This window comes from Macaca mulatta, chromosome 9 (genome assembly GCF_049350105.2).
Source record: "Macaca mulatta isolate MMU2019108-1 chromosome 9, T2T-MMU8v2.0, whole genome shotgun sequence".
In the NCBI taxonomy this organism is placed as follows: Eukaryota; Metazoa; Chordata; class Mammalia; order Primates; family Cercopithecidae; genus Macaca; species Macaca mulatta.
In genome coordinates, this window is record NC_133414.1 from 59,785,808 (window position 1) to 59,811,367 (window position 25,560).

The window sequence follows — 25,560 nt, forward strand, 5'->3', positions numbered from 1 at the left end:
GGAGGCTGCTATCCTCGGGTTCCCGATGTGTCCCTCCCTCCCTGCCTGGCACTACCAGACACCACTTTTTCATTCATTCCTCTGGATGAGCACGGCTGGTTGGGGGACAATGAGAGGCCTTGGACATCCCCCCTTGCTGCTCCCCAGCAAGTGAGGACAGTCATAAGTCTACTGGGGGAGGGGCTGGACTTGCCCAGGACCACAGAGACCAGAACCAATGTGGGCTGAGCCCTGGGGCCCCTTCTAGCCCAGACATCCCAACCACTTCTCCAAGCAGCTTGCAATTCACCCGGAAGAAATGAATCAAAGTTGTTTTCAGCTCCCAGCCCCAAATCAGTGCTAGTCTCCTTCCCCAGGCTTTGTGGTCTTACTGGTATCACACAGCCCCGGACCAAAGACAACAAATGTCTCTGGGTAGGCCACGGAGGATTGGGCCCAGCCCTGGATACCATCTGAGTGCTGCTCCCCTGTAACTGAGAATCCAAGCAAAGGCTGTTCCGTGCTCCACAAGCCCCCAGCTAGAATGTGAGGTCGATGCAGGGCTCCGAATGCCCCAGGGCAAGACCTGTTCTCCCAGTGAGCAATTGGGGTACCGCTGAGAGCATTATGTGTGATTACACATCAGAGGACTCTGAACTTGGGGTCCTGGTCGTTTGGTTCTGGGCATGGTTGCCATGGATGTGAAGTCCTTGTCTTGCACGTATTGAGAGAGCCTCCACATATTGAGAAAGCTGGCGATGCTAGCCCAGCAGGATTGGTGCTGGGGCCTGTGGGGGCAGCATGTGCACAAGAAAGATGTGGCTGCCAAGGTCAGCAGGGCTGCTCGGGCCAGAGGGAGCTGGGCAAGGGTTGGAGGTGGGGTGTGGGAGACGGCAGCCCTTTTTGGGAAGGAATTCCTGGCTGCTCCAGTAAGGCTGGCCAGGTGGAGTGTCCACGGGTGCAGGTGTGGCAGACTAGCCTGCAGGGTTACCAGGCGGGCGCCTGGATGGCCATCGGGCTGACCCCATCAGGCAGTGAGGCAACTGGTTGCCTCGAGTCAGGAAGCTGCCCACCAGAGACAAAGCTAGGCAATCAGAAACCAGACTCTTGCGGGGATTTTCTCCTTTAATTCTGAAGCAGCTGACTAGCACAGTGGCTTCCAGCAAAGGCCTGCTGGTGTGAACCGTAGTTCTCCCATTCTGTAGCCATGCACATCTTGAGTAAATCACCAAAACACTCTGTACTTCTGCCCGCTCATCTGCAGAATGGGGATCTTGATCACGATAGCACTGACTTTGTAAGACTGAATAAGGAGAACACGAGCTAGAGCATTTGAGGCCCTCAGGACAGTGTGTAGCATGTGGGAGGCAACACTATCACTAACCATCATTGAACACCAACTACTATTGTTGACCAGAGTCCTCCATTCTCATGCCCAGCTGCAGTCCCTAGACCCCATTCACTTTTAAAGGACTCAGTAAAGTATCTTCTTCTCCAAAACTTCTCCCATTTCTGTAAACTTTATTGTACTGAAATTTACCCTTTCCTTGTAACCCTTGTTGCTCCAATTTTTGACCCTGTTGAGATGTCATTTGTAGGATTTCGTGGTTGGGGCTCCCTGGGGCTTTATGCAGTGATGTGCTTTGTCCTCTGGGGGGATGGCCAGGCAGGTTTGCTGGGCTCACTGTGGGCATGTTTTATTTTATGGAAACTCTCAAATAAGAAGAGAGCAGGACCCTACTCCTGTGCAGAGAGGATTAACATGACAATAATGGGTGTCTAGAAAAAAATCTGTCCCATTACAAAGAATTTTCTTAGGCTGTCTTAATGGCCATGATTGCATTCACAATTCATTAATGCAGAGGAGGTTATTAATGGCCAGGGAGGCGCTTGGGTTTGTTCCGGGGAAGTGCTGGCCACAGGCCGGGTGGGAGCAGCTGGGGCTGGAGAGTCACAGTGGAGGAGGTGCTCTCCCCAGTGCACTTAGCTGGTCTGCCTCTAACCTGTGATTCACAGAGCTGGGTGTGAGGTGGGACATAATTACAGCTGCCAGGGGAAAGCTTTCATAACTCACTGCATGTTCACACTGCAGGAGTCACAGCAACCCCCTGCACCCGGCAGGGCAGCCTGCCGAGTGGCAGCATCATAGCTGAACTTCCCAGGTGGGAGGGGTCAGCCTTCTGGGCAAGGTGGATATGATGGGGACCCTCGTCCCCAGTGTGGTTCCCTAGAGTCAGAGCCCGAGGCCAGAGAACAGCGGCAGGACAATGGAGTAAGATCTGACTCCTTCTTGCCTTCCTCCTCATCCCCTCTGGAGAGGTGAGATGGTTCCAGCCAGTTGGAGGTAAGGCCCAGGCTGGGAGGAGTCTGGGGACAGACAGGCTGGAGTCTGGCCCCATCTTCCCCGCAGAGACCTTGGACGCTGTGAGGACTGAAGGAGCTGCTGTAGGTCACGTGCCCCACGTTGTGCAGGCATGCAGTGGCACTCACTAGACACGAGCAATTGAGCGGCAGTCCTGGTCCTGCACAGAGTGCGTGAGGATGAGGGGAAGGATGTGCAGGGGAAGGGAGTGCTAGCAGAGGTCGGGCCATGGCCTTCCTAAGGGTATGGCCCTGGCATTAGTCAAGAATGTTTTGCTTTGCTTTGGCCTTCGCCCTTGGGCTTCCAGGCCAGGCTGAAATGTCCAGCTTCTGAGGGCTGTACTGGCCTTAGCATTTGTCCACAAAGGCTGACCTCAGAGTCAGAAGTGACCTCTTCCTCCTCTGAGGCCCCCTGAAACCATCTTTCCCCTTTTCTTCTTTAATGATGTTTTCCTTTTTTAAAAAATTGTGATGTTTTAAAAAATTTTTAAATTTTTTTATAATGGTTGTATTGTAAAATAGGATATTCATTAGAGAAATGCATGAAGCATGCACCTGGCTCTTCATTAATGGTTTCAAGTATCCAGATTACCTTGCTTGCACTCCACACTCCCAACTCCATGTGCCTTGTTTTACTCACGTCACTTTTCCTCTTAGCAAAAGACACCACTCTGCTGACTTTTATGATGATATAACTTTACCACTGAAGTAGGCATTCTGAAACACTGTACCGGTTAGTAGCCCTTATCCATAGTGCTTGGACCAGAAGTGTTTGTGATTTTGTATTTTTTTTTTGGATTTCAGAATATTTGCATTTTACTTAGTGGTTGAGCATCCCAAGTCTGAAAATCCTAAATCTGAAACAGTCCAATGAGCATTTTATTTGGGTGTCGTGTTGGCATGCAAAAGCTTTAGATTTACAGCATTTCAAATTTTGGACTTGGGAGGCTCAATCTATAGTCTTGACTTTTTTGAACTTCACATATACATACATGTACTATATATATAGTAAATATATAGCACACAAAAATATATACACACATATACATGGAGTCCTACAGTATGTATTTTTTTGTGTCTGAGTTCTTTGGCTGAGCATTATGTTTACAAGATTTGTTGCAATTAGGTTTAGTCATAGATTCTTTATGATATTGTATGTACACAAGCATGTCTATAAAGACTGTTTGTCTATTCTTTTCCAAGCTTATACTTTTCAATTTCTTTTTCTTGTGGGACTGTGCTGGCTAGAACCTCTAGTACAGTATTGAACAGAAGTGGTGAAAACAGGCATCTGGCCTTATTCTATTTTTTTAAAAGCTTTATTGAGATATAATTCACATTCTATATGATTCATCCATTAAAGTGTACAATTCAATAACTTTTAGTATATTCACCATTTGAGTGTTCACCATCACTACAATCAATTTTAGAACATTTTTACCACTCTGTATCCATTATCAGTCACTGGCACTTTCTCCATTTTGCACAGCCCAGGGCAACCCTGACCCTGCCCTCTGTCTCTGTAGACATCTCATGTGAATGGAATCATGTCATACGTGGTGTGTGTGACCTGCTGTTGCTTTATTGATCTCATGAGGAAGCTCTTAGGGTTTGACAGTTGTGTTTGCTGCCTGTTTTTTTTTTTAAAGATACTCTTTATCAATTAAATATATTTTTTTCTTGTCCTAGTTTTCTAAGAATTTTTTCTTGATTATCATTTTTAAAAATTGCTAATATTAATGAATAGTGAATTTCATCACTTCTTCTGTAGCTATTGAGCTGACTGTATGTTTTTTTCTTTCTCAATATATTAGTAGGATGAATTATATTGATTCTTTTTTTTTTAATGTTAAAACAACTGCACATTCCTGGAATAGACCCAAATTAGATGTGACATGCTATTCTTTTTACATATTACTGAATTTGGTTTGCTAATGTTTTCTTTAGGGTGTTTGCAGCTATGATCATGAGGAGATGGATGTGTGTTTTTTTTTTTCTTATAATCTCCATTCCAGGTTCTGGTATGGTTTTACTTAACTGTGGTTGCCCCAAAAGTTAGTATTATAAAATAGCAACTGTTTTGTTATCTCTCATCATTCTGAGGACTGGCTGGGCTCAACTGGGTGGTTCTTTGGCTGCTTTTCCTTAGGATCTTTTGTGAGGTTGCAGTCACATGGCAGCTGGGCCTGGTATATACAACATGGCATTACTTAGGTGTCTGGTGCTTTTACAGAGATGCTGGGAGACTGAACTTCTCCCTCTTTCTCCACATGGTCTCTCCTATGGTTAGCTTGGGGTGGGGTTGAGTGGTGTTTGGGTACCAAGAGTATAAAAGCAGAAGATGCCAGGCCTTCTTAAGGGTCACACCCAGAATGGGTATAGTGTCACTGCTGCTGCATCCTATTAAAGCCAATCGCCGGGCCAGCCCAGACTCAGGCAGAGGGGACTGCACATGGGTGTGAGTCCTGGGAGGTGTGGTCCATTGAGAGTGACTGCAGACACTAACTGCCACAAGTATCAAGGTTATGCTGGCCCCTGCCATGAGTTGGGGTGTTTGTTTTTGACCACCCGTACTTCCAGTTGTGACTATTTACACTTTAAGGGCACTGGTCACATCCAACGCGCCTCTGGATCCTTCCACCTACCTCTACCCCAGCACAGAGTGTGGTGCAGAGTAAAATGTAATGCAGTCTGGGAAAAGAAGGAAAGAATCTTGTGCTGCTCTGGGCCTGAGAGAAGGTCCTCTCTTAGGAGATTCCAAAGATATTGGCACCTGGCTCTGCACTGCTGGCCACCTGCTGGACTCCAGAGATGAGGCTTTCCTGTTCTTCATTCAGCACCCACTGAGTAGCTACACTTTGCCAGACTCTGAACCACAGGTTGAGCACTTAGCAATGAATTAGACCAATGAATTAGACTATCCCTACCCAAAGCGTCTGGCGGTTTGAGGGGGTGGGCTTGGAGAAACAGACAGGTCCACCAAGAATCCCAGTTCAGGTGACAGTCATGTACTCTCATAGAAGCAAACAAGGGCATACAAGGTATGGGGAAGCCCAGAGGAGGGAGGAACTTTCTTCACAGGAAGAAGTCTTTCCAGAGAATATGCTTAAGCTGTGAGTGGGTGAGAGACTCCAGGCAGAGAGAAGCATGAATGCAGGGAAGGAACCTGGCAGTGCTGCCTCTTTCTTGACACTGGGTCACCTTGGGGTGGATGCTAGGCTCCTCACCTGTGAAACAAAGACTGTAAAGGCCATACCTAATGGTGCCCATGTATCTGGCACATCCAAATCCACCTAAGTGCTTGTAATTGTTGTTAGAGTCATGATGTTGAGGCCAAAAAGTCACTTGGAATCTGATTAGGGCTTGGGTTTGGATTGCTGGGGCAGAGATTTCTGCTTCCTGCAAGCATTTACTCTCCCATGGGAGAGTCTCCCAGTACCCAGTGCATGGTGAGTGGGCTTCATGGTGTGTGGGCAGCACATGGGGCTCCACGAAAACAACACAGTCTCCCAGGGTCCCTGGCTCGTTTCTGAGGATACAGGTATTTGGGGAGCAGAGGACTCAAGGGACAGAAGTGGTCATTCCTCATGGGGAAAATGACTGGGTCAACCCTGGCCCCTCCATGCCTAGCTGATGTCAGGAAGACAGGCGGAGAATCCTGGCACTTAAGATTTGTAAGGAATCTCTTTGACGAGCATGTTACCACTGCTTCTGCAGAATATAGTGGGGGAACCTGAGGCCTGCAGAAGAGATAGAACTGTCCAAGGTCACATAGCATGAATGTCAGAGGCACAATTCAGGGATCTGGGTGTGCTACCTTCCAGCCCCCTACACCCTGTATTGATTCTGCTCCTTTGACAGGCACCTTCTGTCATCTTCTGACTTGAAAATCTGCAACTCACTTTCCAGAAGCCATTTCCTATGGGTGCTGATGGGTTTGCCCTTCCTGCGAATCAATGGGGCCCTGGAGTGCATGGAGAGGAGAAGAAGGCTCTGGCTGGTTCCAGAGGCAGCAGGAGAAGCAGCCTGCCCATGCCGAGCTCTGGCTGCCACTGAAAGGAGGCAGGGTTGTGTGAATCGGCATCTGACTGCCAGGAACATGTGTTCCTGTGGCTGTTCTGGCTGTGCTGGGGGTCCTTGGATCTGGGGGCCACTGTCATTATTTGTTTGACCCTGCGGAGACATCCAAGCAGAAACAGAACATGTGCACTGGCCCTGAGACTGTGTCAGAACACAAAGCTCTGGTTGGAATGGTCAGCTGAGTTGGCCCCCATCAATGAGTGTTTGCTGAGTGCATAAGTAATTGTTGAGACAAAGGCCTTACATGTAATAGGTGAAATTAAGGGACGGATGGGATTTAGAGCTGATTCCAACAAAACCCCTTCCAAATTAGCCCAGGGATTTTGACATTAATCAGATTGGGTAACTTTGTTAAGAATACAGTTTTTCTTTCCATGGGGTATTGAGGAAGCTTAGAACTCGGGAGATGGCAACTTTGAAGAACTAAAATATGCCAACTCAGTCAAGAAAGATAGATTCTCTCTCCTTTTCCCCCTTCACTAAATATTCACTGAGTGTTTACTTTGTACCTAAATGGGACAGTTTTGTTCTGCAATCAGGGCTGTGAGATTGGATGGGGGAGGCACACACATCAAGCTTGGGAGGTGAGGTGTGTACAAAAACAAACACGGCTCATGGTGAAAAGACAAGAAATAAGCCATAAAACAAGAGGAGGAGAAAGTACTTCAGGAGTTCCATTAGGAGAAGAAAGTGTGTCCAGGTGTGATTTGGCCTTGTTTTTTGCTTGATTATTGGTGATAGCACTTAAACACAGCAGCTAAAAATATGCTTAAATATTGTAGGCATCTACCAATATTCCCACTTAAACTCTCCATGTGAACTATAAGGAACTGGTGTGATGACTCACAGAATGTTTATCAGTTCATTTATTTTACTATAAAGTGAAAAGAAGTGAACTATGCTGTTTGCACTAGATGTCTCATAAATCCATGCATTCATTTTCTGTTCAACTCTTGTTACCCTAACCTGAATGTTCAACAGGAAAACTGGGTGTGAGAGCTCTCCTTGTCACGAGCATTGGAGTCCACATACCTTTATGATGAAAATGTGCTATTGGCAGAGACGAGACAGAGCTAACTTAATTTTTCCTGTCAGTCTTGGTAGTAGATCAATTAAACTGCCAAGGAGATCAAATATTTCAGACTGTATTTATTACATTAAGTATTTATATTCAGACCAAACCTTTAAAGCATGATGTCATATAGGAATGGAGGCCGATTAGATCAATTCAGCAGAATTTGCTGTAACTTAATGGAAATCAAATTGTGTGTTTTAATTTAGTGTCCAGGAGGTAGTAGCATGTTCTCAGACTGCATTTAAAGACCAGAGGGCTCTTGCGTAGACTTTTGTGATGGCACAAGTCTGCCAGGGGGAGGGAGGGAGTCATGGCCTTTTAGGGGTTTCATGGGGTGGGGGCGGGGAGGAAGGGACTTACTGACTTTGGTCCACACAAATGAGAGGGGAGATGAATAGAAGGTTGCTGGTGAATCTCATGGCGCACCCTTAGCCCCGTGTTTGCTGTCAATACCCTGAGTGCAGACGGATGCCATTAGTCATCTTGGAGTCTTCACTGGGTGGTGAAGACACGGTCTTTATCCCTTAGCAACCTGTGGGAGACTCTGTGCTGAAGGAGAACATCTGTCGCCATCTCTGAATGAGAGAAGACAGGAAATCACAAACCCCAAGGAGATTACTCTTTCTATGAGAGTAATACCTGGTCAGTTTAGAAAGAGCAAAACATACAATAAAACACAAATAAAAAAAATTCATAGCCTCAACACCCAGAACCACACACTGAATATTTTGGTATTGGAACATTTCAAGATGTCATTTATGAATATATATATATATCTGATAAACATATATTTAATAACTTACAAATTAAAAAGTTTAAATTGAGAATTTAAATTTATACATTTTTCTATTTCTAAGTAAATTTATATTTACATACATATATCTATGATGCTAGATTGATGTGGTCTATGGCTGTACATATACATATGTACACTATGTGCATATATGTGTGTGAGTATATGTGGATATGGATCATCTTAGTCGGTTTGGGCTGCTATAACTAAATATCATAAACCCGGGAGCTTATAAACAATGGAAATTTATTTCTCACAGTTCTGGAGGCTGGGAAGTCTAAGATCAAGGTGCTGGCAGACTTAGTGTCTTGTGAGGGCACTGGATTCGTAGATGGTGTCTTGTTGCTGTGTCCTTGTATAGTGGAAGAGGAAGAGACAGGGCGACCCTCTGGGGCTCTTATGTAAGGACATTAGTCCCTGAGAGATCTACACTCATGACTTAATCATATTCCAAAAGCCCCACCTCCCAAACCTTGGGGTTTAGGATTTCAACATATGAATTTTGGGGTGGGGGGACATCAACATTCAGTCTATCACATGTGTATGTATTATACACACGCATATGTATTCCAAAATGTATGCATGTTGACTTACTAATGACTTATTGTTTATTTACTGCTCCTTTACCGATTCTTTAATGTCTTATTTCATTAGTATCTTTTTCATAGTACTAAATATCCTCCTTTAATATAATTTGTCATAGTTGCAATGTGCTCTATATGGTTATAACTTATTCAGCTAGTTCCCTATTATTGGACCATTGGTTGATTTATGTTTTTTGTTGTTGTTATATGCACACAAGTATGACTTCCTTAGTAGCTAATTCAATTTTTAGCCCATTAATACTAGCTTAAACTTTTTTATTTAAATTTTTATCTTTAAAAAATATTATTTGCTTATCTTCTCTTTATTATTCCAGTTTTAGTGTATGTGCTGCTGAAGTGAGCACATGATAGCTTTTTGACAAATTAAAAAAAACAAAAACAAAAAAATACTCTTCTATTCCCTTCTAGAGCCCCATGTATAGAAATCAAGTAACTAAGAGGGGGCTTTGAAAGTTTGTTTGGCTCACTCTTCAAAATTCTCTTGGCAGTATAAATTACCTTTTGGCCAGACGGGAAGATTTCACTGAGGAACAAATACAGCTGTGAAAAGGCGTATGGCTTGTGCCAAAGGCAGGGTAGGCACACAGTGCCAGTGAGCGCAGTCACTGCATATACCCTATGTGCACATATGTAGTGTTACGTGTGTGTGCATGAGTATGGTTGCAGGTCTTGTGTCCATCATGGTGTCCTCTGGCGGATACTCGGGACAACTTGGGTTCTTCAGCTGGTCATGAAATTGAACCAGAAATTGGAATAAGCTGTGGATTGTGACTTAGAATTGTCCTTTAATTTTTATGGCGTTGAGGAAATAATTGTTTGAGGATTAAGTACCAGGTGCTTTATAGGATTTATCACCAAAGTAGGTGTGTTAAGGTGCAGAAGCTGAAGCTTGAGTGGATGAAGGCGGGTCCTGTGTCTGGTTAACAGTGGGGTCAGGGGTCAGACTTCTTCCGACCACCTTCTTCCGACCACCTTCTTCCGACCACCTTCTTCTGACCACCTTCTTCTGACCACCTTCTTCCGACCACCTTCTTCTGACCACCTTCTTCTTTTGTTCACCTTCTTCTGCCCTACACAGATGCACTGGGCTTTCTGGCCCCAGAGACGTCCTATTGTCACTTGTTTATAGGGTTTCCATAATGATGACTTGGTTTTAGGGTAGACTTTTTCTAAGTGTGTTTGTCACCTTATGATGTAATAAAGAGGCAGAGTCTAGCTCCTCTCATGACCAACTCAGTGGCCCCATGACTAATAGTCACAGGCTTGGTGCAGTTTTCAAAGCCCTGTCAAACATCATATCTTGAGACCCACAGTGGCCGCTGCAATGGCTTTGGGCTATCCCGGGATTCTGCTCTGCTTGCCTCTGTGCAAATGGCTCCAGTTTATTGTGCATTTGGAGGGTTTTTGGCTGTTTTATAAAATTTTGTCTCTTTTCTCAGTATTAACCATCAATGTGTCTGCCACTAGTAGCCACTTAAAGTTTGTGGCAGTCTTGGAAATCATACAACTTATGTTAGAAATAGAAATGCACTTTGCACATAGGAGAATCTTTAAGCATTTGGTGAAGGTCCTAGTAGCTGGGACTACAGCAGTGTGCTACCACACCCGGCTTTTTTTTTTTTTTTAGATGGAGTCTCACTCTGTTGCCCGGGCTGGAGTATAGTGGCATGATCTCAGTTCACTGCAACCTCCACCTCCTGGGTTCAAGCAATTCCCCTGCCTTAGCCTCCAGAGCACCTGGGATTACAGGCGCACACCATCATGCCTGGCTAATTTTTGTATTTTTAGTGGAGACAGGGTTTCACCATGTTGGCCAGGCTGGTCTTGAACTTCTGAACTCAGGTGATCCACCTGCCTTGGCCTTCCAAAGTGCTGGGATTACAGGCATCTGCCACCACACCTGGCTAATTTTTTTGTATATTTTGTAGAGACAGGGTTTTGCCATGTTGCCCAGGCTGGTCTCAAACTCCTGGGCTCAAGCGATCCACCCGCCTCAGCCTCCCAACGTGCTGGGATTACAGGTGCGAGCCACTGTGCCCGGCCTCTACTTGAGCACATGTTTCATGGCCAAAGTGCATGAGCTTTGGGTCTAGATTTTCACTCAGTAACTATTTACTAATGAGTCACCCTGGGAACTAAATATCCTCCTTTAATATAATTTGTCATAGTCGCAGTGTGTTCTATATGGAGGATGAAGCTCCATCATGTTATTTCAAGTTCTCAAAAGTGTTCAGGGTCCATGAAGTTGTTTGTGCAGGCAGCATATTGGTACTGTCAGATCACTGAGAAATCAAAATCATTTTTTTCCTTTGCAAAAAAATGGCTATAGAATTCAAGGGAGATGCTGGTTGTTGGACAATTTAAGTTAACATGTGTATGTGCCCAGATCACTGTATTTCCTATCCCCCCAACTACTTTTCTCTTTAGGGTGATGACAGAAGTGTCTGTTGATGGGAGACATAAGGCAGGGTGTGACCATCACACAAGAAAGAAGGACTTTACCTTCCCTTTTTCTGCAGATTCTGCCTCTGTTAAGGCAACCCACAACCCTGTGGGATGGCTGTGAAGTTACTGTGAAGTCATATTGACCACACATTATTGATCACTGAACCATGTCTCCTTTGTGCAGATAGATCCTTGGATGCAGATTATAGACTTTATACTTTTCCTTGTTAACCATCTCACTAGATTTGTCCCGTTTGCTTTTAATCTTGTTTCTTACACAGTGGCCTCTTTCAATCTTGTCCATACCTCTGTCTTGGATCCACACATCTTCCCAGTTCTCATTCAGGTATGGGCAGGTTCAGGGGAAGCCCCTTTGGCAGCCTCTGAGGACTTCCCTTCAGATGGCCAGGGCTCATTTGCCACATTCCTGGGTGTGGCTCTGTGTTTTTGTGTCCACCTGCAGGCATCCGCCCCCTTTGACGGATGCCTTAGTTGCAGTTCAGGCTTGGGGTGCAGATGAAGAAAGGGTGCAAATGAGGAAAGGGAGTGATGGCACGTGTCGGGGTGTGTGCCCAAGGCTCTTTTTTTTTTCTTTGAGAAGGAGTCTCACTCTTTCACCCAGACTGGAGTGCAGTGGCACGATCTTGGCTCACTGCAACCTCCGCCTCCCGAGTTCAAGCAATTCTCCTGTCTCAGCCTCCGGAGTAGCTGGGACTACAGGCACATGCCACCACATCCGGCTAATTTTTGTATTAGTAGAGACGGGGTTTCACCATATTGGTCAGGCTGGTCTCAAACTCATGACCACAGGTGATCCACTCGCCTAGGCCTCCCAAAGTGCGGGTTTTACAGGTGTGAGCCACTGTGCTGGACCCCAAGACTCTTGTTGGTCAGTGCACACCTATCGGAGTCAGCTGCCTGCTGAGGAGTTCCACTCCCCCCTGCCCCTGCCACCAATGGTCAGGTACTGGAGGGATGTGTGAAAACCCTGCAAAGCTTCCTTAGGCAAAGGCCCAGTGAGTGCAGTTGGTTGAGAGTGCCAGCCCCATGAACGTGGGACTGGGTGTGGCTGGGTGAGTGTTTGGCAGCTCAAGGGGCTTTGGAGATTCTTGCTCACTGAAGGAGCCATAAAAACAGCCCTGGCTACCCTGTGCACACTTCATCTTCCTGGATCACCTTGCCCTCAACTCACCTCTGGCCAGTATACTTAAAAAAAAAAAAAACTGTCTTATTTTCTTTTTGATTATGGTAAAATACGCATAACATAAAATTTACCATCTTAACCATTTTTAAGTGTGTGACTCAGTTGTATTAAGCACATTCCTGTTGATGTGCAGCCAATCTCCTGAACTCTTCATCTTGCAAACTTCCCACTTCCCCCATCTTCCCACTTCCCCTCCCCCGCCCCAGGTCTGTGTCATTCTACTTCTGTCTCTGGGAATTCTCTGGGGACCTCACAGAAGAGGATTCCTGCAGGATTTGTTCTTTTAGTGACTGGCTTGTTTCATTTAGCATAATTTCTTCAAGGTTGATCCCTGTTGGAGCAAGTGTCAAAATTCCCTTCCTTTTGAGTCATATTCCATGGTATGTACAGTCCTTATGGTTTTTAACCACAGGGTCCTTGGCTTCACTTGGTCCTCAGTTTCCCATCAATCCAGTGCTGTGTGTGTATGTGCGTAGGGAGTGAGCTAGGCACACATAGACCCTTTACCCTGCTGCAGCCTTGGTTCTGTGAGTTAATTTATTCCTCTTAACTTCTAAGTTTGGGTTTTAAGGGCCAGCAGTATAGTTATGGGTGGCTTTCTTGGGGTCCACTGCAGGTGTGACCTAGTGGCTGTAAGCTATGGCTCCAGGGGAAGGAGGCTCTGTCACTTCTACATCTGGTACATGGCTAGATTTCCCACTGAGTTACAGAACATTGAACTCACCATTGATGCTTACATTGAAGCACGGCCTTGGCTGGGTTAATACCAGCCTGAGATGGATTGAGCCCATCTTTCTCATCTGGCCTGACCCAAGGCCGGCTACCCAGGGCTAAGCCTGAGGACAGAGGCCCCTTCCAGGTCCCTGAGAGCCTATAGCCCCAACCAATCTCTACTCTCAGATATGCCTGCTGGGTCTGTCTTCAATCTTCTTTCTTTTTAACATTCATTTAAAATTAACATTGTGTTTCTAAACTTAAAAGAAATTCATTTTCATTGTAGAAAAACAAGAAAAATTCTAAATAGACATAGAGAGGAAAATACAAATCTACAGCATACCCGCTCCAAGGGGAACACCATTCTTAATAACTTGGTGTCTTCACACCTTAGGTGCTCCTCACCAGTGAGTGCCCTTGGGCAGGGAGACTTGGAGGAAGACAAGGCCCCCTGGGGGTGGGTTCTAACCATCAGGAAGGCCTGAGACTCATAGAAGGCATTGTTCCCAGCAAAAGCTGTCATTCCCTCTGACAGTCTCTCAGTGACTGGTGTCAGAGTGTGGCTATGCCTGTAAGAGCCCCTAGGAGAAGTGGAGCAGCCAGGTCCTGGGGTTTGACTAAATGCATGACAGGCTGGAGGCCAGCGGGCCTGCAGGGCAGTGGGGCTGGTCCTAGAGCTCCCTTGCACACTCTGTGTGTGTGCTGCCTCACACTCATCTTGGTATCTGCTGCCTAATGGATCAGCCCCTCAGTCAAACTTGAGGCAGGAGGTGAAGCTGCATTTAAACCTCCCATTACGATACAGGAGAGGGAAAGGTCACCAGGAGGTTCTGGTCCCATCTCTACAATAAACTGTGCAAATTTGGAGACTCAGTTTCCTTACCTGGAGAGGGGGATGAGCCACGCCTACAGTATGGGTAACCATAATGTGATAAGAGGAGCAGTGGGTGGCAAAGGTGAGCTTCCCTTTGTCTCTCAGCAGGCTTGGCAAGGAAGAGGAGGATTCGTGAATGTGCTTGAGGGGAGCAGAAGGTACCCTGGCTTTGGCATTAGGAAGGCTGTCTTGGGAAGGGAGGGTGGGGACGTCCCAGCTGCTGGAAAAGCTGGTGCAGCTGCAGCTGCCCCTGAGGTTGATCTCTAAAAGTGGATGCCGGGCCTGAGTGGCCTTCCAGGCTCCAGTGAGCACAGGCATTTGTCTCACGATTGCTGCCCCTTGGTGGTTCGAGGAAGGACTCCAGAGCATGCTTAGAAAGGCAGGACAGCAGCTCAAGGCTCACTTGCAGCCTGTGGACATGTCCAGGACTGCAAGGGAGCTGGGACACAAGGGTGCTGACCTTGGTGCTGACCTTGCTGCAGACCTCAGCCTTGGCTGGGACCACTTCAGAAATTCCATCTTCTCCATGTTTTCCATTATCACCAGCCAAGAGGCAACACCTGGGTGAGAAGAATTGACCTGGGCTTGAACCCACACTAAGCACTTTCCAAATTGGTTCCCTATGAGGTTCTCAAACCTCAGTTCACGACACCCCCTGGACCATAAGCAATATATAACAGTTAACAGTTCTGTTAATTCAATGGTTAGGTCCAAGCAGCTCACTAAGTATGTCCTGACAGCTTAGTAGCCATTTGAAAAATAATACTTATAAAATAAAAGAAAAATAATGTTTTTCTTTTCTTTTTCTTTTTATTATTATTATTTTTAGAGACGGGGAATTGCTCTGTTGCCCAGGCTGGAGTGCAGTGATGCAATCACGGCTCACCGCACCCTTGAACTCCTGGACTCAAGTGATCTTCCTGCCTCAGCCTCCTGAGTAGCTAGGACTATCGGCACATACCACTGTGCCTGGTTAATTTATTTTTTATTTTTATTTTGTAGCAATAGGGTCTCACTATGTTGCCCATGCTGGTCTTGAACTCTTGGGCTCAAGCGATCCTCCTACCTCAGACTCCCAAACTGTTGGGATTATAGGTGTGAACCACTGCGCCTGACTGTTTTCATTTTTAAATAGCCACTATTCCTTTCTAAGGGGCTTATGTGCCTTATAAGCTTTGTACAGCTTCTCTAAACTTGGAATTCTTTTAGACTCCGCCACCCACATTTTATATTCCAATGTGGAATTTTGTGTGGTACTTGCAAAATCCAGCTTTGCAAAGCGATAACATTCTTGACAGGAATGCAGCAGGATCTCGTGGTTAAGCCGGGAACTGCCTGCAGCCAGCAGCTTGCCTGGCACCTGACATGTGTGGCTGGGTTTCCCTTCATTTAAGGTATCCCCCAGTGCCCCAGTGAGTTCTTAGGGGTGCTTGACACAGTTTGGGAATGTGGAATGACTTAATGGGGTCCTCCTTATAATCCTGCGATGTAGGTATTACCCCATTTTACAGAAGTAGAGACTGAGGCTCAGAGAAGCCAAGATATTGGCCTAAGGCCACACAGCTCCTTGGCAAGGGAGCCAGGACTGACTGGGTGTCCCTGATGCTCTGACAACACTTTGAACGATTAACTAGGTCCCTTTGAGGTTCTGAGCACTTGTCCTTCTCCCTTTAGTATCTGGCGCCAGAGGGAATCAATCTTTCTGTCCTTCAGAACTCAGACCGTTCCCTGTCACCCAGCCCTGAGAGGCAGAAAGTGGACAGTGATGGGAGCCTGTTGTTTTTCCTTTTCCAGGGGGCCCACTGTGCTCTTGCTGCGTCCCAGACCCCATGGGACTCTCCTTCCTTCCCACCTATGGCTGCCAGAGTAACCGCACGGCCAGCGTGGCCGCCCTGCGCATGAAAGCCCGTGAGCACTCAGAAGCCGTCCTGCAGTCAGCCAACCTCCTGCCTTCCACCAGCAGCAGCCCCGGCCCTGTCGCCAAGCCAGCGCCCCCAGATGGCAGCCAGGACAAGACTTCTTCCACCAAGGAACAGAGCGAGGCAGAGAAGAGTGTATGAGGGTCCACAGTGCCCTGTCCGGCGTGCCCTCCCCCCGCCCCTGCTTCTCCCAGCCTCAGACCCTACAGAAAACTCTCCAAATAGCAAGGAGAAGCCTGCGGCCCCAGGGCCTCTGCATGGACCCAGGACGGGCAAGTGAGACCCACAGCTCCCTTGGCACCTGGAGGGTCCCTCTGGAGTCCCACCAGCACGGCTGTATTGTGGTGGCTTCTTTGGCAACAGATCCCCATGGCACTTGGTGGCAGCAGAGCCCTCTCTGTGAGGAGTCTCCCTGGAATTTTCATCCAGGCCCACAGTCTCAGAGGGAGGTAGATTCCTCATCCATTACCCTTCCTATTTCCCGCCTGGGCTGCCTTTGAAGGTCTTGTCAAACCCAGGAACTGTGGCATGGGCTGAAGTTTCATGATAAGAAAAGGGCCTGTCCCCCTTACATTGTTTGATAACTGGGGAACCAGTGGAATCCCAAGCGGCTCTTGCTCCCCTGGGCCAAGATGAGCAGTAGTGCCCTTTCTCTTGTTGGAGAATATTGGTTGTGGGCTTGGTTAGAAAGTGAGAAGATGTAGGGTAGGGAGGGGCCAACACGACACAGCCTGTCCCAGAGGTCCACGGTGGCTCTGACCCAGGAGATTTCACTGCACATCTGGCCAGGGGTACTGGGCTAATCACCCAGACCATCGGCTCCATGAACTGGGGTCTGCCATCTTGACACTGTGGGTGTGGAACCAGTGTGGCCCCGGTACCTGAAGCACTCACCTGCAAGCCCTTCCTCTCTCCCAAATAGACCTGTGGGTTGATGGGAAGTGAAGCAACTGAAAAGCAGCTCTCTGGTCCAGGGGGCCTAAGGGCCCTTGGAGAGGGAAGAAGCCCTTCAGGAACGCCTCTGAAATAATTGCGCATATGGATGAACTACCTTTCCCCAGGTGCCTGGCATGTAGAGGGGGCTCTTCAGTGGTGTTTTTTTACTGAGGGGAAAAAAGTAGGAAGGGAGACAGGAACGGCGTATGTGCAGAAATGGAGCATGGGGAAGACAGCTTTCTCATGGTGTGGAGAGCATTAATTCCAAAGGGCCAAGTTTCACAGAGATTTCTGTTTTGGTCTAGTGTGGCTGTTTTCTCTGGTGTGGATGGTGACCTGGAGGAGATCCAAGGGGAACGTGCAATAGCATAAGCTCTGCCGCTTTCTGGCAGGGGCGCCCGGCACCTGAAAGGTTGCAGTCTTTGGTGGCTTTTGCTGATGGTGTTTCCATGCGGATAGTTATTGCCTTCATGATGGTTATTTTGGTTTCAGTTATTATCATCGAAAGGTTCTACTTTCACATTTCCTGTTCCCTTTTTACCTTCCCCCACTCCATGACCCCCAAATAATACTCCTGAGTGTATCGTGCCTCATCTATGATCACCATGAAGCATTTGATAAAACACACTGTCTCCTTTAAAGAAAAAAATCAAATCCTTCTTCCTGCTGTATTTTGCTTGTTGAGTATAAAGATGAAACGATTTGCCAAAAAGCGGCAAAGTTGCTTCCGTTTCCCTGTAATTACGAATGTTTGGTTGAAGGATGTAAGCTCAAGCCCTTATGTACACTAACTCTTCAATCTAATTGTTTGATTAAACTCGTATTTCCTCCAGAAAGGTACATAAATAAGTGAACTGTTGAGCAAATTAAGAATACTTAACAGCATTGCATCTGAAAAGTAGTTATGCTGATTAAATTTTGTGTCCTTGAGGACTTTCAGGAAATTACTTTTGATCGTCAATAACACAATTAAGTAAACTACACACACATTAGCATGAATAATTGATAAGAAATTATGTATTACCACGAAGCACTGATTTAATAATTCATGATGCGACACTCTAGTGACTGTGCAAAACTGGATCATATCGAAAAGTCTGCCTGATGTTACTGAAAGAAAGGAAAAGAAATGAGCACCAAGCCTCTGCAGAGATATTGAGTACTTAGTTTTGTTGTACAAAGGCAAAAAGTAACGATGCATGATGTAGTTTCTGTTTGTTTAAATACCCAAATAAATTTAGAGGAGTTAAAAGAAAGACCGAAAAAGCTCAGGTCCTCTCTTTGTTCCTCCCAGCCCTGAGGCTGCAGGGCTGGGTGGAGTCTGCGCTCTTCAATCTTCCACTTTGGCCAATGTGCAAATGGAAACCTGGAAACTTCCAGGAGGAGGGCATTGAGGCCTTGGATCAGGAACGTTTTAGTGGATGCTGGGACAAGATAGGGTCCTCTGTGCAGATCAGAGTCCTCCCCAAGTCATTGACAAGCACTGCCTTGCAGGGTCGTTGTTCCTGGAGCCCCCCATAGGTTGCCCTGTCTGCAGGAGTTCATCACATGACTGTAAAAGGCAGCTGGGCTTCAGTGTGGGAAGGAGGCTGGGGCCCCAGCGATTGATTGATTAATTAATTATTATTCATTTATTAGTTGAGGCACAATGAAGTCCATTCCTTAATGCACTCTAGGTTTGGGAAAGGAGCCTAGAAACCACTGAAGTTGTGACTGTGACTGGGGCAGACAGCCTGGCCTTGTTGGGGATGACAGCCTGCCCAGAGGAGGAGCAACTGTGGCATGGCAGGGAGTCAGGGCGGGCAGCCCTGGCATAGGGCTTGGGGGACTTGGGGGCTCCTCCTCCATTTCTTGGTGGGTGCCCAGTGTCTGATCTCTCAGTTGGGTAGAAAGAACTTCCTTTGACTCTGCCACTGTCTCATTTCCTGAAAACTTTACATAGGTTAGCATATTTAATTCCAATGATAAACCCACAATGTAAGTCCTACTATTCCCGTTTCACAGTTAAGGAAACCGAGGCACAGTTAGATCGGACAACTTCTGTAAAGCTACATAGTTGATAGCCTTTGATAGGAAGAGGGAACTCGACTTCATTGGCTGTCACACAGAGAGTGGTTAATAAATGACTTGATGAGATCAACTGGGCTCAGTCTTCAAGGCCAGGAGCACCATGGAGGCATATGAGGACCCGTTGGTCCCAGCAGGTTTCACAGATGGTGAGTCATGGTTTGCCTTTGCTCACTGTCTTTTGGGTTCTGTCCTGGGTGGGCCTGTGGGAGGGGAGGATGAGCCACCCCAGCACCCTGTCAGACCTCAGTGTCTCCCTCCCCTGGGTCCAGCCTGGCCGGGGTAGGGGCCAGCCTGCCCCCGTTTTATCTGCACCTGGCCTTCAGGTGTGTGCCTGTCTAAGAGCAGGCCTTCAGGTGTGTGCCTGTCTAAGAGCAGGCCCAGCAACAATCCCTGAACTCAGTGGTGCCCAGAGCTTCTGGGCCCCTCCAATGGATATAGCAAGACAGGACACCAAGAAGGTGCCTGAGACTCAACCAGTCCACTTAATGGAAACTCTCTTTCTTCCTAATTTTCTGGCTTCACCAGAAAAAGTGAAGCCTTTACAAATTCAGAGCTTGGTTGAAGTTGGTTAAGAGCATGTTTCCCTTGTTCAGAATCCTAACCCTAAGGGCTGTGTGACTCTGGGCGAGTCACCTAACCTCTCTGTGCTTCAGTCATCTCCTATGTAATAATGTACCAGCCTCCCCTCCCGGGGCTCTTTGGAGATTAAATGAATGGATAGCTACATGGTGCCTGGCATGGATGAAGTGCAGTATAAAAGCCAGCTCTTGTTCCACCAAGCCTCACACATGTCAAAGGCTTGAAGACCTTTTTCAGGTGAAAACCTCACTTTCTCAAGAAGGAAACGATGGAACGGCTCTCAGCTGCGCCTGAGCCGACAGAGGGAGTTGGGATTGCCACACCCTTCCCTGAGCAAATTGTGTGGGCTGTAGGAGGGTTGATTTTCAGGAGGATGCGTGTGCCCAGGCACTTGAGCTTGGAAGGGAATCTGTGGTACCCAGAGGCAGGGGTGGGCATGAAGGCTGGGGTAGGGGGAATGTCTTAGAAAGAGCTCTTCTAGTGGCAAGTACTGGGAAGCACTGAAGCCAGTTTATGTCAAAAAGTGCCTTTAGGAGGAGGATACCAAGTGATCTCATGGAACTCAGGATGGCTGAGACTCTAGTCCTGGGACCCCAGTGAGACAGGTACCAAGAAGCAAGGGGTTGTCAGGGACCTCCTTCATTTTCCCCTGCAGCTCGGCCTTCTCTGCTCTCTCACAGCCATCAGCCAGGCAGGGATCGCTGTGGCTTTCCAGCCTCAGCCACACCCCTTGGGGACTTGAGCCAGCAGACCCCTCTGGTCTCATCAGGAGTGGTCAATCATGGCCACTCTGGCCCTGCCCTGCCCTGGGGAGTGGACATGGCTCTAAGTCTCTGGGCTGGGGATCTGGGCCGACACCCAGCATATACCCCCATCTCCCCCACGGGGATGGCACCAGAGGCAGAGAAGGGCACAGATGTGGAAAACCCAGTCCCTGCTGAGGCAAGTTAAACCAAAGGATGATAGGTTTCCCTGAGACAGGGACTATAAGGGCTTATATTTTTATTATTTTTAAATGATAATGCAGCTTCATTCTGGGCTCCACTCATGAACACTGTCAACCTACTTTACAGAATTCCACATTTGGCTATTTTTCTAATCAAGACTTGGCCAAATACCTTCTACAGCAGCTCCAACAAACTCTTGTAGGAACGGAGCGTGTGCCCGCCGCACCCAGGAAGCTCAAAGGCCCTAGGGCTGTGGAACACCCAGCTGTCCCTTTGAGCCGTTCTCAGCTGCCCGCTTGTGTCCAGATCACACTCCCAATGACAACAAAGCCCTGGACTCCGAAGTTGGACACCCTTGGCCCCAGCACCACCAACTGCTGTCTGAGGGGAATGACATAATTAGTGTCGGACTGGCAGGTGTTTGGGGCCTGCAGTCCTTGAGGCCAAGAGCAGTGGCCCCAACCTTCCTCCCAGCCTGAGCTGTTCTGGCAGAGCTGGGCCCCCTGGCTCTCAGTCCCAAAGCAGGAGGCAGGGTAATGGGTTTGGATAAATCACAATCCATCCTCCAGCCCCCAGGAAGAGCATTTTAGAGAAGGTGGTTGCCTCTGCCCGGATATGGACTTTTCAGCTACCTCTTTCTGAGCCACCTCAAGGCAAAGCAAGGCATCTGGGTGGAAAGCAGCTTTGACTGGTGCCCCGGAAGTGCCTAGGGCCTCTCCTACCCAGGTGCCCTGGAAGCGCCTAGGGCCTGTCCTGCACCCTGCCAGATGGACCAAGGAGACGGGCCTGGGAGCCCAGCCTGTGCTTGCTGCTGCTGCCTGCCATCTGCTCACCAGCCTCTTAACTGACGGCAGAGCCCCTGCCGGGTGAAGCTGCTTCTTGTCAGAGCCTGGCTGTGTGCAGGATGGGCCATTGCTCTTTAACACACCTCCTTAGGTCCTGGGCACCACCCCCTCCCTCTTGCTGGGTGCATTGTCAGACAACACAGGAGTTGTGGCTGCCTGATCCTGGCCTGGTTCAGCTGGGTGCACCAGATGCCACAGCAACCCCTATCTTGGGACCTCTGCTATGGCTGGGAGAGGAGGCTTGCCAGCTGTTGGAGGGCTGCCAACCCTGCCTGGGCCACACTGCGTTGGGGGGTTGAGTGGGAGAGGGCACTCATCCATCCTGAGCCAGGGTCTAGAGAGCAAAGGAGGGTGGTGCAGGAGGAAATTACCCAAGCTGGTGGCCCACCGGGTCAAGGGCTGCCTGGCAGCTGCCAAGGGGGCAAGATGTTCCTTGCAGTCTCTGGTGGCCGCATTCCTCCACTCAGCAGAGAGAAGCAGCCCTTGCCCTTGCCCTTTCTCTGGCCCTGGAGACCCTCCTCTGAGGTGGAGTTCCCCATGCATGGTAACACTCGCTGCCTGGGGCGGAGGAAGCATCACAGGCCTGGGAATCAGAGGCCTGACATTCCCAGCTATGTGACCGTGGGCAAGACATTTAACCTCTCTGTGCCTCATTTCTTTATCTGTATCATGGAAAGAATCATCCTAATTTTGAGTACAGAGGGTTATTATGAGGAGTCAAGGAAATGATGCATGTGAAGGCAGTTTTTGAACCACTCTCAGGAGAACAACGTCATTGGCAGCACATGGTGCTGTCTGAAGCTGCCTCCTGCTGCATCAGTGTGGCCTGGCAAAATGCAATCTAAGAGCAGAGAGGAGGCAGCGCCAGGAAGTGAATTGCGTGGACTCTCCCCAGGGCTTTGCCTGCCTCAAGGCCCCTCCTCCTCCCAAGGTCTGGATGGGGCAGCGAGAGGGGGCTAAGTGATTGTGTAATGGCCACATCTGTCAGCGCTGGCCAAATGTTTTTTTTTCAGGAGTCAGGGAGCTAATGGCCCTGCAGCCAGGAGAGAGTTTCTCCTAAGTGGAGCACTTTACCCGAGAACGTAAGAGCAGCATGGCCTCAGGCCACAGGGACCCAGAGAACAGCTGCTCTGCTGCAGACTTGAATTAGTGCCCTCTCCCCACTGGCTTCCCTCACACCTGCTGCCAGAGGCCAGCCTGCAGGTGGCAGTCTGAGTGGTGGTGGTGGTGGGGGGCGACGGCAGCCCAGTGGGGGTGTCACCAGACCCAGCCTTGAGTCCAGGATCCCACACAACCCACAGAAGCAAATCTCTTGCCCTCTCCAAGTCTCAGTTTCCTCATCTGTAAAATGGGGGCAGTGAGGATTAGGTGGGATGAGACAGTGAGGGGCACTGTGGCCAGCACTCAGTGAGGTTGCTGCTGCAGAGGAGGGTGTGAGCTGTCCTGGACAATGGTCAGCGGCTTCAGACTGAGGGAACTGGAGAAGAATCTTCTAGGCAGAGAGAAGCCTTATAAGTGAGAGGGATGCAGAATTCCAGCGACTCTGGGCCACTGAGCGTGTTGTGCTCCTGTTTTCACCAAGAGTGCACCTGGGATGATATGCAAATCCTGTGTACAGAAGTCCAACAAGACCTTACACATGGTAAAGTGGCTTCTGTCTCCAAGGAGCTACAGAATATCACAAATTCTCCAACTATCGGATACATATTTTAATTTTTAATTTTTTAGGATCAGGAAATAGTGGTACATATTTATAGGGTAAATGTGATATTTTAACATAAAAATACAATGTGTAATGATCAAATCAGGAATATCCATCACCCCAAATCAACTATTCTTTCTTTGTGTTGAGAACATTCCAAATCCATTCCTCAAGTTATTTTGAAATATACAATAAATTATTGTCAATTATAGCTACCCTATTGTGCTACCAAACACTAGCTCTTACCTCTACCATCTAACTGTATTGTTGTACCCATTAACTAATCTCTCTTAATCCCCCCATCCTCACCACCCTTCTAAGCCTCTGGTAACCTTCATTGTACTCTCTACCTCCATGAGATCAAATTTTTTTTATTTTTATTTTTTTTTAGCTCTCACATATGAGATAATATGCAATATTTACCTTTCTGTGTCTGGCATGTTTAACTTAACATAATGTCCCCCAGTTCCATCCAGGTTGATGCAAACAATAGAATTTCATTCTTTTTTATGACTGAATATTATTCCCTTGTGTATATATACCATGTTTCCTTTATCCATTCATCTGTTGATGGATACTCAAGTTGACTTCATATCTTGGCTATTGTGAATAGTGTTGCAATAAACATGGGAGGACAGATGTCTTTTTTCAATACACTGATGTTTTTTCTTTTGGATATATACCTAGTAGTGAAACTGCTGGATCATATGGTAGCTTCATTTTTGGTTTCTTGAGGAAACTCCATACTCTTTTCCTTGGTAGTGGTACTAGTTTATGGTCCCACCAACAGTGTACGAGTGTTCTCCTTTCTCCACATATATGCCATTACCAACTTTTTAAAAAAATCTTTTTGATAAAAGCTACTTTAACTGTGGATATATTTTAGAAGTCTTTTTATTTTGAAATAATTTTAGAATCACTTACAAGTTGCAAAAGTAGTACAGAGTTCTCATGTCCTTTTCACCCAACTTCTCCCAAAGAGAACACTGACATAACAATAGTACAATGATCAAAACTGAAAACTGACATTGCTACAATACTATTAACTAACCTACAGACCTTATTTGGATTTCATAAATTTTTACATATGCTCATTTTGGGGGAGGAAGGTAATGATTGCATGAAATGTCATCACATATACATTTTCCATCAGGATGCGGAACTGTTCCTTCACCTTCAAGAGACTCTCTCATGCTACTCTTTTGTAATCATACCCTCCCCAGATGTAACCCCTGGCAGTACTCATCTGTCTTCCATCATTATACTTAAAAAATTTTGAGACTATTATATACATGAGATCTCACAGGGGTATATGTTTTTTAAAGAAGATTGTTAAACATGATTGTTATTCATGGTGATTTAAAACATTAACCGTAGAGAGTAAACACTGACTACATATAACATGTATTAGTCAGTTTGGGCTGCTATAACAAAATGCCACAGACAGGATGGCTTATACAACAGAAATTAATTTTCTCTCACTTCTGGAGGCTGAAGTTTGGGATCATGGCAGCAGCAGTGTTGGCTCCTGGTGAGGGCTCTCTTCCAGGCTTGCAGACAGCAGCCTTCTTGCTGTGTCCTTAAGTAACCTTTCCTCATGGGATAGGGGAGGAGTGAGAGAACTCTCTGGTATCTCCTCTTATAAGGACAGAAATCTTGTTGGATCAGGGCCCCAGCCTTATAATGTAGTTTAATTTTAATTACTTCCTTTAGGCTACATCTCTAAATATAGCCACACTGGGGGATTGGGGCTTCAACATACGAAGCCATTGAATTGGGGGTGGGGACACAAGCATTCAGTCAACACCACATAACTTCTAAAATACTTTTTAAACACCTGAATCTAATTCCATCAGATAGCATATAGTGACATTTAGGAAACAGAAAAAAACTTTTAAATTAAAAATATATTTTATTGTGGCAAAATACACATGACATAAAATTTATCATTTTGACCATTTCTAAGTATACAAATCAGTGGCATTAAGTTCATTCGCACTGATGTGCTACCATGACCAACATTCATCTCCAGAATTTCACATCTTGCAAAACTGAAACTCTGCACCCACTAAATGATAACTCCCCAATCCCTCCTATCCTTAGCCCTTGGCAACCACTATTCTACTTTCTGTTTCTGTGAGTTTGACTGCTCTAAGTACCTCATCTAAGTGGAATCATTCAGTATTTGCCTTTTTCTAAATGGCATATTTCACTTAGCATCATGTCCTCAAGGCATTCATATTATAGCATGTGTCAGAATTTCCCTCCTTTCTAAGACTGGGTAATATTCCACTGTAAGTATACTCCACATTTAGCCTAACAAGTCATCCCCCATGGATACTTGGATGAGCAACCAAACGAGGGTTGCTTCTGCCTTTGGGCTATTGTCATTTTTGAGACCCTGCTTTCAATTATTTTGGTATATTTCCTAT

At 46.9% G+C, this 25,560-nt stretch overlaps 1 protein-coding gene across 2 annotated transcripts in view; it reads left to right on the forward strand.

Annotated features, from left to right (window-relative positions):
- DRGX (dorsal root ganglia homeobox) overlaps window positions 1-18,241 on the forward strand; it is a 30,960-nt gene extending 12,719 nt beyond the window's left edge. Inside the window, exon 6 of one of the 2 annotated variants that reach the window (XM_077945457.1) lies at window positions 15,925-18,241. In XM_077945457.1, the coding sequence (XP_077801583.1) occupies window positions 15,925-16,190 (266 nt within the window). In that variant the 3' untranslated portion in view covers window positions 16,191-18,241. 2 annotated transcript variants of the gene reach the window in all.
- The last annotated feature ends 7,319 nt before the right edge of the window (window positions 18,242-25,560 follow it).